Genomic DNA, 14,549 nt, shown 5'->3' with positions numbered 1-14,549 from the left:
GCGTGGGAGCACAGGTTTCTTTCTCCCCATAGAATGCAGCTTTCTTTCTGCTGGTTATTGTATCTGATAACTACTCCAGCTGTGCTCAGAAATTTTGCATTGTGGTCTGGCAATTCAGAGCTCTATGAATTCTTTATTTCTCTAATGCAGTTTCCTAGTAAATAGCTTTGAACTCAGATCCTTGTCTCTACAGTAGCTATGCTTCTGCCTAGCTGGCACTTCACAATTAACAGCATTATCTTGTTAAACCTGGAGAGGTGTAGGAAGGCTCACCCATCATTTTAAAGCATTTTATTGCTTAGAAACTGTTTACAATAGGCTACAGAAGTTGTAAAGGCGGACCAGCACTGCATTCAGATGCCTGATTAGCTCAGCCATGTGAAAATGCCAATAATTCAGGGTTCTATTTTGGACATCATTTCTTAAGCTGTAACCTGAAAGCACCTGGGATTTTTGAAGAAAAAAAAATGGAGGGAAGGCAAAAAATAAGAAGTAGGATGAGATTTGGGGTGAGATGGAAAGCTGTATCACAAGGCTGTCATTCCTATTCACGTTTCTAATCACTATTCACTATTCTAATCACTGCCCTCAGTGAAGACACAACTTGCTCTGGGAGTTGCCAGACCAAGTCACTGCTTGAGCACCCTGTGCCTAGAGAAGAAAAAAAATGTTGTTTCCCTTCTGGAACGGTTACTTGCTAAGGTTTTGTCAGCTACTGCTTTACGTGCTTACATTTCACACCCACAAGCATCTCCATCAGCACCGTGTAACCTTTCATCTGTCGGCTCCTGCAGTGTGCGAGCTGCAAAGAGAACAAAGAATCTGTATCTTTGGGTTTTCAGCAACTTGATTTGAAAATTGTCTCTGCTATAGCCAAGCTGGAAGTCCTTGCTGTGCTTAGCTGCCCTGCATGACTGCAACCCTACCACACCTGGCTGAAACCCACAGGAACCAGCATAGATACCACTGGCTACTGTACAAAGCAGATGGAAGTGTGGAGACCTCCTGGGGAAACATCTCCCTTTGTAAGGCTTTTGGAAGGGAAATGGCTGTGTAGATATTCAGTCATGCTCAAGGAAGTTACCACCTGCAAACATCAAGGAGAGGGCACCAAAAATAGAGCAGGCTCGTTACTCACTACCTAGTTTGTACCTCTCAGAAATAGATTTAGTATCTTATAAATAAAGTTATATATATAATTAAAAATATTATATATATAAAAATTATACATATATAAATTAAATATATATATAATTAAAATAATATATAAACGATGGATAACATAATGGATAAAATACAGAATGGACACAAAGCTGAACATGATCCAGCAATGTGATCTGGCTCTTGTGGCATAGAAGTCCACCAGCACCCTGGGCTGCATTAGAAGAAGCACTGAGAGTAGGTTGAGGTGGGGGACCCTGCCCCTCTAGCTAGATGTGTGGTGAGACACATCTGGGATGCTGGGTTCTCCAGTACAAGAGGGAGGTATGTCCTTGGGAAGCCCCAGAGAAGGACCACAAAGATGTTGGAGAGACTGAAACATCTGTTATATGGAAAGAGACTGACTCAACTGCTCAGCCTGCAGAAGATAGGGCTCAGAGAGATCTGATCAATGTATAGTAGCTGATGGGGGAAATAAAAACAGTCAGATATTTTTCAGTGTTGCCTGGTGATAGTACAAGAGGCAATAATAACGAACTGAAAAACAGAAAGTGTTGATTAAACTTAAGAAAAAGCTTTCTTAATGTGAGGGTGGTTGAACACTGGAAGAAGTCTCCATCCTTGGAGATCCTCAGAGTCCAAATGTTGGGCAACTTGATCCAGCTTTGAGAAGGGATTTGGGCTGGATGACCTCCAGAGGTGCCTCCAGCTTTGCAGTCCTGTGATTCTGTGAACACAGTGGCAGAAAACAAGCTGTAAGAGAAAAGCAGTGGTTCTCAGGGCACAGACAGCCCTGATTTACACTGTGTAAAACAGCTGCCTTTGTGACCTTACAAATTCTGCATAGGGGAGACTGCCCCCAAGTTGTGTATCTGACTGTCTCAGCACCCCAGCTGCTGGCTGTAATGACTGCACACCACTCAGATGGTTAATACCCAAAATACATTTCTGCCTGAGAGCGTCATGAACCGATTATCTGCCCAAGGAGGCTGTGGATGCCTGCAGGCATTCAAGGCCAGGCTGGATGTGGCTCTGGGCAGCCAGGTCTGCTGGTTGGCAACCTGCACATAGCAGGGGGTTGGAACTGATGATCACTGTGGTCCTTTTCAACCCAGGCCATTCTATGATTATGACTGAAGCCTACGGATAATGGCCCAGACCTTTCTCCATAGCTTTTTCAGAAGCACAAACTGTTTAGATTTTTTAAGACAATAGTCAGGTTGCTGATTGACAAGCCTCATGAGCTAGAAATATCTTCCTTTGGAGGAGTTTTCTAATAATAAATTGTTTTCTTACACTGGCCAAGAAGTTTGAAAGACCTAATAGTTGTTGAAAACAGAGAAATGATTCAGTTGAGAACTAAAGTATATTGTGTTTCTGGTAAGAGAGACTAAAAATACTGCAGTTATTCCTTTTAAGTATTTGTCAGAATCACCATCACATAAAATCTTCCAAATTAAGTTACTAAAAATGTCTGAACTCCAGAACACGTTAAAACCTACTGCAGAAATTACGAATGGCATTCTGTGCTGTGCTCGCTGAATACTGGGCAAGAAGAGTCCGAGGTGATCCTAAACCTCTGATGGATCCGATTGTTAGGATTCCAGAAAAATTCAAGATTTTTCACATTAGAGGGCAATGAGGCAACTGAGAGAACAGAAACTGGAATAAAAGCAGGATTTTTTGCTTGCAGGATTTTTTGCTTGCTAAAAGCAGTGAGCAGTGGAAGATCAAAAGGGAAATTCCGCCCTGGTAGAGCTGCATGCCACTTCGTGGAGGGCACTTCGGTGCCTATGTGACCCTGGCTTCATATCAAGATTTGTTCTTTGTATATTGGTAGCCAGGCTAATAACTTTTCTGACCTTCTTTGGTGGTGTATTCAGTGAGTGCCTGTATTCTAGATGGAGATGTAAGTTAAGCTTCCCAGTTGGTTGAAATCTGAATAAATAACCTCTGATTTTAGTCTTAAGGGTGCACAGAGCTGAGCATATTGTGCAGAGAAATGAGTTTCCAACAGGAATAAAGCAGCAGCCAGTGTGGATTTCTCAGAAACACATCATGTCAGGATATTCTTTTAATTACTGTTATTATTTACCATGTTCTGCGGTAAGGGAGAAATAGGTTGTATCAGGGATGATGGCTTTTGTAGGTTTTCAGTAATTTCAGGAAAAGTAATGTGAGACAAATGGGAAAAATATGGTCCTACTGAACTTCTATAAGGTAGGTGTCACCCTGGCTGCCTAACCACAGAAGGTGAGTAAATATCAGCAGAGAGATGAACGGATGTGGTTCTGCATTTTGTCTCTTTGTTCGTGGTGGAAAAGATTTCCTTATTAAATTTGCAGATGGTGTGAAGCTTGGATGGCCGTGAGTCTATTGGAGAATGGTATTAGAATTTAAAATATTCTTTACAAATTGCAGAAATAGACTGAAAATAAATGGATTAAATGGAGAAAAATGCTAGGTATTGGACTGAAACAAATACTAAAATGGCTTTTGTACACTGAGCATGTGAACAAGAAGCAGTCTGTTTGAAAAGCAGTAAGGAATCATAAAGGATCATAAGCTTGCTCTGAACCCAGAAATATGGCCCAGGTTGTGTACTTGAGAGGGACCGAGGTCAACAGTGGAGCAAGAAGGACACTGGACTGAAAGCAGTCAAAGATAAAGCAAACATTACACCATTACAGAGAAACATGAAGGAAATTACATCATTTAGCTTGAGAAATAAGGGAACATACAGTAACAGCTTTGTCACAAAGTACCATTGCAGAAAGAACAGGGATTTTCTCCGTGTCCCTGGCAGACAGGAAGAAGGAATTGTCCTTAAAAGCAAGGTCTTACGGAACAGACCTCCTGGGGAAGAAACGAAATATCAACGAGAGGTTTTTCAGAATAGCAGACTTTACATCAAGCATGAGGTGTAAGTTTCTTGAAATCACCTCACCACACTTTAATACGTACCCTAACCAGGCCAACAGATCTGGACAAAGACATTTCATTCCTTATCAAAGGCTTTCTGGAAGCTAAGGATGACCAAAGTTAGTCAGCAGTCACTTGCTTAATGGTTTTTTGTTACAGTGAGAAAAGAGAACGGTGTTTTCCACCCCAAAGGATGGCAGCAAATTACTGCTGCCATTGACCACTGACCATGCCAGCACTGCTGCCATCGACCGTCCCTCCTCCTTTTCAGCTCAGTGCATTTATCTGAGAATGCATCAGGTCCTGTGGGATCTTCTCAGAGAGGCAGAGCTCCACCCAGGTGCAGCTGTTGAGCCCTTCTGCCTGCATTTATGAAGCTATTAATTTGATCCTTCCCTGTACTCATGTGATGTTGCTGTGGATGGCTGTGGTCACAATGGGAGAATCTGTTTTCCACATAGTGGGGGCTGATGTCCTGAAAGCTCCATGTTGGATGGAGAAGGCATGGAGCTGGGCTCTGAGGTTCCATCCCTCCCAGGAAGGTATCACTGATGCCTGCTAGTCCCTGTCTGGACATGCTTCTTACCTTTGCAGATTACTTTAATTTGCAGGCTCAGCAGAAGGGGAGCAGTTTCTTATTATCATGTTCTTCTTGCTTCTGGAATTTTAAGTGAACTGTGTAACAGACTCTTCTGCTTTCTTAAGCATTTTCTTCTCCTTTCTTTAATCATGCTGAGATTTCCTGTGAATGCTGTGAGCTGTAATTATCATCTGCAGATCAGTGGGTTTGCTAAGCTGTTTCTTAAAGGGATCTTTTTTTTTTCTGTGAATTTCAGATGACCAAGAACAAAATTATAATCACCTGATACTAAACAGTGCCACCCAGACACCTACACATGGTAAGAGAAAACAGAGCAAAATTACACATGTTGTAACTTTCCTCTGCCAGCCAGTAACATTTACTGGTATCAAAGTATGTTTAATGTTAATTGAATGGTTCCCATGGCAGTGATGCATGAATGATGGATTCCATTAGCATTAAACATAGGACCATATTTTTCATTAGTGCACACAATTAAATATGGCCCAATCTTGTATAACTTTAATCATCATCTTTGTGTTTCCCCCTGTCTGGTTGCTCCCTTCTCACTTCCACATCAGCAAAGTGCTGTCAGATTTAAGCACACAAAATGACACCCAAAGAAAAGTCCATCTTGTTGACCGAGCCACTCACCTCACAGTGCTGACTGTAAATTTTTTTCAGATAGGTTAGAAGGACACTGAACATGGAGTAAGGGCCCTTAAGCTGACGTGATTTTGGCATTAATGGCCAGTATGTGACCAGTGTTTGGGATCCTCCAAGCTATCCAACCCACGCTTGCATGGGTCTGGCTGGGATAATGTACTGAAGCCCCTGATGTGCAGTGGCACAATACACTCAAACAGAGTTTGAGTTTCTTGTATGCAAGGTAGATAAGGACTGTGAAGAGACCTGGGACTCCTCCTGCTCACTTTTCATAACCAGAAATATCCCTTATTGAACAATTTCTGATGTTTGCTTTCCCACCCCTTTATTTTACTGCGGGAATGTGGATGTTTCCCCACCCCTAGGAACTTATGAAACCCATTTGTCATGTCACTACACCCACAGCAAGGGGGACTGTCACTGAGCTGTCCTCATGGCCTCAGAAGTGACACCTCAGGAGTTGTCTGGGGCAGCCTATCTCCGCCATATATCCTGTTCATCCTCCAAAGCTCCCCTTGCTTTGGTTCTCAACACAAACAGCTTCAAATGTGTTAAGTCTCCTTCCAACACTGCTCTTGCTGAGCTCCATAAAGCGACGATTTTCATGTATTACCTCTGTACATGGTTTAACATATTTAGTGACACCTTTCTCTCCAGCCCCTGTCCTCTTGACCAAGTAAACTTACGAATGCCCTTCATCAACCTTCAGCCACTTTCAAGAGTTCCGCTGCACCTCAGAGATATTCCTTCACTATCCTCCTACTTTCCACTGGAAATATTTTAACCTGGAGCTGTGCCTTTGCTTCCCCTGTGGCCAGAAGCCCTGCCCTTCTTCCTCCTCTGCCTGAGCTCCTTCCTTGCTTTGACCTCAGCCCAAGATGAGCAGTCCCCTTGGCAGCATGTCCCTCCCTGCACTGCAGCAATCACAGACCACCAGCACAACTCCCTGCATCTTCCTGGCTCCAACCAGACCCAAACCAGTCACTGACCCTCTGCCTCTGTGCAATCAGCCCAACCTCTGAATGTATCCCTATTTGCTGTGCTTTCTTCCCTCTTCACCTGGTGCCTTGTCTCAATCTCCTCCTTGTTCCTCCCTTTACCTTTGAATGTGAGATATTTCTCCAGCACTCGTGGGAACCCCCCCTTGCTGAGGAACCAATAAGTGATGACATCTCATCCTAACACATATCGGTTCTCTCTTCTTGTAGCTCTAAACTGATGTGTTTGTTACTCTTTTTGTTCTGGTGGTTGTTTTTAACTCTGTAACTTCACTTTGACAAACATTCTGGAACTGATTTATTGGGAAAGTTGTGTGTACTCCTGTAAGAACTTCCACATTTTGTTATAAAAAATGGTGGGAGAGCAATTTGCCCTTGAAGAAGTCTCCTCCAAGCTTTGCTGTTTCCCCTTCCTATGGGCTGGGTCATGCTGCTGCTCAGCCTGCAACTTACTTTCTGCTGTAAGGATGCATTTTTTTTTTTCCATCTCCCAAAGAACTCAGTGGCCACATAGGAGTGTTGATTGAATGTGAATTGCCAGCCTCAAACACTGTCCAAAACACTGTTTTTTCTTTCAATAATGTATTACTTTCATAAGAATCCTAATAGGATTGGAATTGTATTTCCTTCTGCCTGCCTCTCTGCCTCCTGCTACTTGCTCCCCACATCCCCAACATGCCAGGTTCCCAGAGCTGCCCCTCCTGACCCAGGTGAGCCCAGATTGCCTGCATATGTGTGCAGGAGTGTTAATGTAGTTCCATCTCTAGAACCCTACTGCAGTCAGTAATTCAAACTAACAGCATGTGCTCAAATGGTTAAACTTTGCTCTGGGCCTGACAGATGCCTTTGTTTTTTATCGGCTTGAGAGAGAAAATCAGAACAGACATATTTGTGCTCTTGGCGTAGAAACTTTTGCTTTTGTTCTCCACTACTGTTATCTGAGGATTGTGGTTGTACAAAGCAACTCGGATGATCTGGCTACAAATAACAGCATGATTTGGAGTTCTCTTTTGTTCCTGAGTTATCTGTGTGGTCACGGCCACTTCTGTTTGAGATACAGGAGTGCTGCTCTGCTGAGCCATTGCTCGGTGACTTTAAAGAGGTATTTGGACTTTTCAAATAAGGGATCAAAAGAGCATTCAGTATTCATAATTTATTGCTGAAATTCTGAGGTAGTTCAGCAAAGCCACAGATCTAATTTAATTCTCTTCCCGGGTAAGACATGGCATACATTTTTCTGTGTGATTGTACAGATCTGTAGCTGGACATGAGCTGTCTCTTTGAGCACTGTTTGTGAGCTCTGCCCCTCAGCCCGCCTCGCACCCACCACAAAGGGACACCTGCAACAAGCAGAAGAAGGGAAGGAAACCAGTGCAAGGTTCAGGACGTGCCCTGCATCACACATGGACCAAGTTCACTCTCTGCTGAAGCAAAAAGACAGAGAACAGTTCTCATGCTACCAGCAGACTGCAAGCAGGACAGAGGATGTAGGCAACATGCCACTTAACAATCAGTGCTGTTAACACGGGAAGACATTTCAACCTGAGCAGTCAGAAAATCCCTCCTGTGTGGAGGAAATCCTCACAGCCCCCCAGGGGCTGCCTCACCCAGCAAGGATGCACTTCATCTGGTTTATGTGAAGGGGAGGGGAGTTGTTGCAAAGTGGAGATGCCTGTAAGGACTAAAGCTCAGAGGCTGATGATCTTCCCATCTCCCATCTTCCTAGCAGTGTTATCATTCTTTACTTTCTCCTCCTATTCCTATTTTAGCAAGTCATGTAACTGTGGGAGTATGCAGAGGAGGTTCTCCACAACCCAGCTGTGGTAGATATGGGGCCCAGGGCTCTGCAGGGGTCCTCCTCACTGAGGAGGGATGACAGCCAAGCCCCCCATGCTTTCCCTGCATTGCACAGCTAGTCCTTAGTAAATGCAAAGCAAACAGCACCAGATCATCACTATCCCCAAAAGTTTTGGGAATAATAACAAGTTCTCAGCATGCAGGAGTGACCCAGATGTGCTGTTGCACCGGAGCAGACATTCTGCCAATCAGCATTTTGGAAGCAACCCACAGTACCTCCATTAGCAACACACTTTTGTTCAGCTGGCACGGTAAGAAGATGGCCAACATCCATTTCCATGAACTGATATTACCTGGTGGCCTATGTCCTGCTGCCTGCAGATGCCACTGTGATGAGCCCTCTGTGATGACAGGTAATGTCTGTCAGTTCCATATCCAATCACTCTGTTTTATTACTATGGCAGATTTTTTTCCTGTAAAGAAACAAATTGAAAGACGATAAAGTCAACCCATGGCCACAGGGATCAAGAAGAAAAAAGATGACAACAAAACAGACTGGACTTGGGTTTTGTGAGATGCTCAGGTTCATTCATCAGGTTCCCAGAGCTGAAAAACCAGGAGTCTCTGGTTTAACTTGCCTTGGGTTACAGCACACATTTCCTCAGTGCCCATCGCAGTGGGCTGTGTGGCCATGAGATTACACTGAATACTTCCGATGCAGGAAAGAATAACTACTGATTAATGATGAGATTGTGTATAATCTGTTCTGTCAGGCTGCTATCATTTAATTAGCCTAGTGCTGGTAGCACGGCCAACACTGGGTGAGAAGAACGTCTTCCTTTTCCTGCTGCCTGGCTGGAATGGAGGGTATACAGAGAGGTGGCACATATTTATCCTGTTGTGGATAACAGGACATGGCAATTTTAAAGGAAAATCAAGAGAAACGACCGCAGGGCTGTTGAGGGCCCAGGGTTCAGCAGCATGTCTTCCAGTGTCCTGCCTCTGTAAGAAGGCTGTTGATTTTCTTATGATGAGGGCCTGTTTGTGTACCTAATTCACTCCTAGGGCACTGAACGCCCCATTACAGGACAGGACCTACAGTCCCACATTCTGCTTTCAGTAACCTTCAGACCTCAGTTCCTCTGAAATCAGAAGTTTGATCGTGGTTTCCTTAGCTCTGATTTTACAGATTTTAGCTCCAGATGAAGAATTCTACAACTGTTTGTGGAAACGTAGAGATTTTGTATGTAAAAGCTGAATGTGAGTGCTCAAGTACTTCTTTCTACAATGTGCAACTAAGTTCTCCATGTGAAATGCAAAAACACCTTTTGATACACTCATATATCTCATTTAGCTACTCAGTTTTTATACAAAATAAGCAGACAAAAAATTTCTTCTGAAAAAATCTTAAAATATGAAAAAAAATAGAAGCTAAAGTACAGAACTGAAGCAATAACAAATACGTGCTGACTGCTCAGGCTCAGTTTCTGTAAAGCTTATTACTTTATTTTTTACTGCTACTTAAGTTTAATTTCATTATATTTACTGCATATTTAATTATGCTAAACCACTAAGAGCCTTGTATAAACATTTTTTTATTTCCATATAAATAACAAGGAAATTGCTAAATAATATAGTTAGTAGGAAGTTCATATCATAATTTTTATGTTAGTTCATTGCCTTTGATGATCATCTCAAAAAATACTTGGTAAAACATAAGGAACAAATGGTTTCACTTCAAATTTTGAAGTTGGTCAAGTGTTTTTCCAGATAATGTCTGAGTTTGCTCTTGGGGAGGTAAATTCAGTTGTAGCCATACCCATGTGAACTTCAAACGAGTTTAAATGTATGTGAGCATCTTTTTTTTATATCCCTTCCTTCCTTCCTTCCTTCCTTCCTTCCTTCCTTCCTTCCTTCCTTCCTTCCTTCCTTCCTTCCTTCCTTCCTTCCTTCCTTCCTTCCTTCCTTCCTTCCTTCCTTCCTTCCTTCCTTCCTTCCTTCCTTCCTTCCTTCCTTCCTCCCTCCCTCCCTCCCTTCCTTCCCTCCTTCCCTCCTCTCTTCCTTCCTTCCTCCCTTCCTTTTCTTCATTTAGATATTCAGGGCATTCCTTCCCACACAGTAACAAGACTTTGGGGGATATATTGCTAAAATAATTCATTTTCTAACATCAGACCCAAAGCTTCAATGTGGGACAATCCCAGAGGATATGAAAATGATTCCCTGTACTGTCACATCTCCTCCAACAATTTGTTGAGAGTTCTGTATCTATTGTGTTTAAGACACTGTTTACAAAATCATAACAATTAAGGACTGTTTAAATTAGATTTATCCCCAATGGTAATATATGTGAGGAAATTAGAAGATAATCAGATCTCTGGAATATAACCTGCAGAACAAGTAGACACATTATGTTACAACGTTCCTTCTGCAGAGCAGCAGATCTTTAATGACAGTGGGGGTAGAGATGAGCCAGGTGATCTGGGAGGACCAGACAGCACAGTGCCAACTTTCTGATGCGTTCCAGTCACCACATGTAATGGAGATGTCAGAGGCAATCAGTGATTCAACCACCTTATGCACAAATCCTGCTAATCAAATTGCACAGAGATTGGTGCACTACACAAATACAAGGGCAGATTGAAGCCCTTTAGTGAATTTGGAATGTCATCTACTTATCTTTACCCAAAATGTTGCTAATAATATCCTACAGTGATGTCCTACACCCTCCATAGGGAACACATTGGTTTGCTGGGGCCATGAGTGCACGTAAGGGGTGCAAGCAGCCTCTGTTAGTGTGTGCTGAGCTGCAGGGGCTCCAATGGCAACTGTCTTTGTATTTAGCATTGAAGCAACTGGTCTTTCTATTTAGTCTAGTCTAAATACTAGACTCCAAAGAACCACTGTTTTCATGGCCTTGGCATGGAGGGGCTGAGCATGGAGGCCTCAGCTTGCAGGTGAAAGCTGTTAGGACACCAATTCCATGGCCCACCATGGCCCAGCACTCAGATAAGCACCGTGTCTCCACTCTTCCCTATGGGAAGAACCTGGGAAGCTCCTCTCTTTGTCAGCACCATTGTAAGCACAGGGCTACGTGTGCTCAGAAGCATCTTCGTGCCATTACTGATAGGATTCAGCTGTGCCATTTGTGCATTTATTGTAGGGGCATCATCTTGCAATGTGCTGGTGTAGTTCACTTGGTTTCTTTAACACCTCGTTACTCTGCAATGAGGCCTAAAAGACCACCTCCAAAAGCCATCCTGATATGCAGATGTATTTCATTCTCCACTAACTGAATTTAAAACACCACATCTCCATCTCCTACAAAGGAGGGCAGCTACCCTCTGGGGAGCTGCTGATTTACACCACAGCAGCTGAGCTGGAAATGTACGAACCTCTGTGAGATTCTTTGTGAGAGATGTAAAACATGATTAATAATGGTGTTTTTAACAAGAAAAAAAAAGAAAGATGTTTGAAAACACAGATAGTTCCACCTCTCCCACCCACCCCTTCCATAGTGCACACCAGTTCTGTGCCTGCTGTAGCAGCATGGCATTCCCAGGATGGCTCATGATGGCACAGGAGGTACCAAACACCAACTGATACAGGCAGATTTTCCTAGGGAATGTGTCCCTCTGTATGAGCTTGCATCAGAATTGGAGAAGACTTTGTGTCTCAGCCTTCAAGTGGCTGAGCAGAAGGCGGTGCTGGGGGAGAATTGCGTGCTGTGACAGAGGGCTGAGGCTGTGACGAGCTGAAGCTGAGCAGCAGAAGGCTTTGGTTGTATCAGCTTCTTCTAGGTGACATTGTTTGCTTTCCCCGGGTGAATGTTTTAAAAGGCATCTGTTGAAATATGCTGCAAAATTCGCACAACATATGTGCAGGCTCATATGCAAATATGGAGCACATCCTTTTTGCCACTTGAGCTTTGTTTAAAACTTTGCCATAAATTCACTTTTTGTGTTGTTTTGTTTTGGGTTTTCTTCCTCCTGGTTATCATTTGCTCCTCTCCTTGTTGTCAGAAGGCTCTGTGCTTTGTGTAAACACACTTAGAGACAGAAACTGCTGCTAAAGAACAAGCTGATTTGCAGGGACTTCAGGTCTGCTTTCCACAACACAAGCTTCCAGCTTTAAAAACCCTGAGTCTGCTTCTCAGCCCTGAGTGCTGGAAGTGGAACAAGGCTCTCACTCAACAGAGAGTGCTTTTCCCTCCTTTGTAGATCATAAAGCCATTGGGTGTGTGCATAACACAGAGGAATGAACCCATAATTGCAGAGGGAGGTTCTGCAGCCCTGAAATCCTCACAGGTGGATCCATGCTCAGCAAAGGGGAAGTGCTGCAGGGCTGAGCCCTCTCCTGCTGAATTAGTCAGAGAGATGCTTTCAGAATCTTAAGATGTTGCATTGGTTGTAAAGAGGTATTGATATTCAATGCTATAGCAAGGAGAATTTGGAAACCAGAAGAAAAGAACTGCTGGGTGATGTTCCCATCTCTGTAGTGTGTGCTATGCATTGGGATAGCTTAATTTCCTCTGTGCTTCTCTGCAGATAGCTTTGCAAATTGTGCTCAGAAAGCATGGTGTGTCAGAGGGGCACAAACTGCCCCGTGGCTGCAGGATGGAGGTGAGGCAAACGTGATCTAATACTGACTTTCAAAGGCAATTCCAGTAAGCATAGGACATCCTCTGTTTTCCAGTGAACATTTGCCATTGCCCAGAATGTTGAATTGAACTGGAATGAGTGGCAGTGCTGGGGAACGGAGCAACCTCAGCTGCCATGCAGGAAATGGAGGGATCTTTTTATTTATATCTTGTTAATTAATTAGGTCTAGCACCTTCCGTAGAAGCCTGTGAACACCACAAAGGAAAAAGGGAGACCAGGGAAAGGTGTGATTCAAATTTGGTGTAGAAGCAGAGTTCCTGCTGAATTAGTCTCAGAATTTAAATTGCAGAAGAGGTTTCTCCTTCCCAGCACCTCTCAGTTCTCCAGCGTTGCCCTCAGATGACATTACACACAAGACAGCTGAAGCCTTCTTGGTCATTTCAGGTATCCCTTATTTTGCTGAATGATAGGGAGTGAATTTCAAGGTGACTTCTCGTTTGCCAAAATACTGATGGTCTGTTCCTGACTGGCTGGATGGAAAAAGCAATATGAAGATGCAGTGATTCTGCAGAAGCCCGTTGGATAAACGTGTGGCAGTTTATTTCACACTCTCCATGCAAGTAGTCAGTTCATGCTCCTTCAGCACTGAACACGGCTCCATGCATATAACTGGGCTTATTTCAGCTCATCCAAACCTCCATGCAGAATGAAGATTAGATACAGGTTCTAGCTGAGAAATTTGCAAAGAGATGTTACCCCAGGGTCCTTGCCCTACAAGCACAAGTAGGAGTGGGCATATTGTTTCAATGCTGATAGAGTCTCTGTTTACTGGATAATATCTAATCAATTGTTTCCACCTCTCTGATGATGTGATGCACTTTCTAATCCTGCAGTCAGTCTATTAGACATGGGTTGAAGTCATCAGCAGGAAAATAACGCTCTCAGAGAAATGATACATTAGCTATATACTCACTTGGGGTTATGTTCCTTTTGCCAAGCAATAACAATTCCAGGAGTGTAGAGACATACGTAACCAATAGGGAGGAAGCTTTTATTAACCAAGATGGTTATTGCATTTTAAAGAGGAAATTTTCGCCTTTGCTAAATTCTGCCAGAAAGTGCCTCATATTTTCTCAGAGCGAGGATCAAAATGATGCTCTGGCAGAGAACTGGGCTTTTCCTTTTCGTTCAGGTGCCTGTCACTGGCTGCCGGCTGTCGAGCCCAGAAGAGAGCATGCATGTGTTTGATAAGTGCCACAGCAGAGACATCTCCTTAACCCTCATCTTTTGGTGCCCCCCGCACAGGATGTGGTGCCCCATGCTGGGTCAGGGGGGAAAAAGTTGCTCCTTTACTTGCTGTCAAACCTCACAGATAGATATTGAGGAGGAAGACCCTGATATGATGCTCTGCAGGAGGCTTCCTCGTGTGGAAGAGTGCACGGTGTCAGTGACAAGAGGGGCAGGAAGGAATGACTTGGGGTTTGTTTGACGTGGTGGTTGTTATTCAAGTGCCTGATAGTTCTTCCAACTCTGTGTACATCGCAGATGCTCTGGCATCGCCCACATGGTTCAGTGCCTCTGGACTGAGCCCTGTGGGAGCTGCAGAGGAGCACTCTGAGGAAGCTGGCTTTAGGAAGCCCTGAGCAGCCTTCTTCAGGAAGATAGGACTGTCGGCCTTTCCTTGGCTGAGAAGCATGCAAAGGATAGGGGATAGAAGTTCTAAAATATCTATCAGGAGTCTCAGTGGGAGGAAGGTTGTGGAAGCAGCTCTGCTTCCCCACACACATGGGAACTGCAACACCATCCTTAGGCAACAGGGAACACCAA

The 14,549-nt window shown here is 43.7% G+C and overlaps 1 protein-coding gene across 3 annotated transcripts in view; it reads left to right on the top strand.

Annotated features, from left to right (window-relative positions):
• SHISA6 (shisa family member 6) overlaps positions 1 to 14,549 on the top strand; it is a 227,044-nt gene that overhangs the window by 196,941 nt on the left and 15,554 nt on the right. For 2 of the 3 annotated variants that reach the window (XM_048965350.1, XM_048965349.1), the window contains exon 4: positions 4,920 to 4,982. The exons of the other annotated variant lie outside the window; for it this stretch is intronic. In XM_048965350.1, coding sequence (XP_048821307.1) covers positions 4,920 to 4,982 — 63 coding nt within the window. The remainder of the gene's footprint in view (positions 1 to 4,919; positions 4,983 to 14,549) is intronic. 3 annotated transcript variants of the gene reach the window in all.

Source organism: Lagopus muta, chromosome 18 (genome assembly GCF_023343835.1).
Source record: "Lagopus muta isolate bLagMut1 chromosome 18, bLagMut1 primary, whole genome shotgun sequence".
NCBI classification, from domain to species: Eukaryota; Metazoa; Chordata; class Aves; order Galliformes; family Phasianidae; genus Lagopus; species Lagopus muta.
Note: the sequence above shows the minus strand (reverse complement) of the source record. Positions and strands in the feature narration are given on the sequence as shown.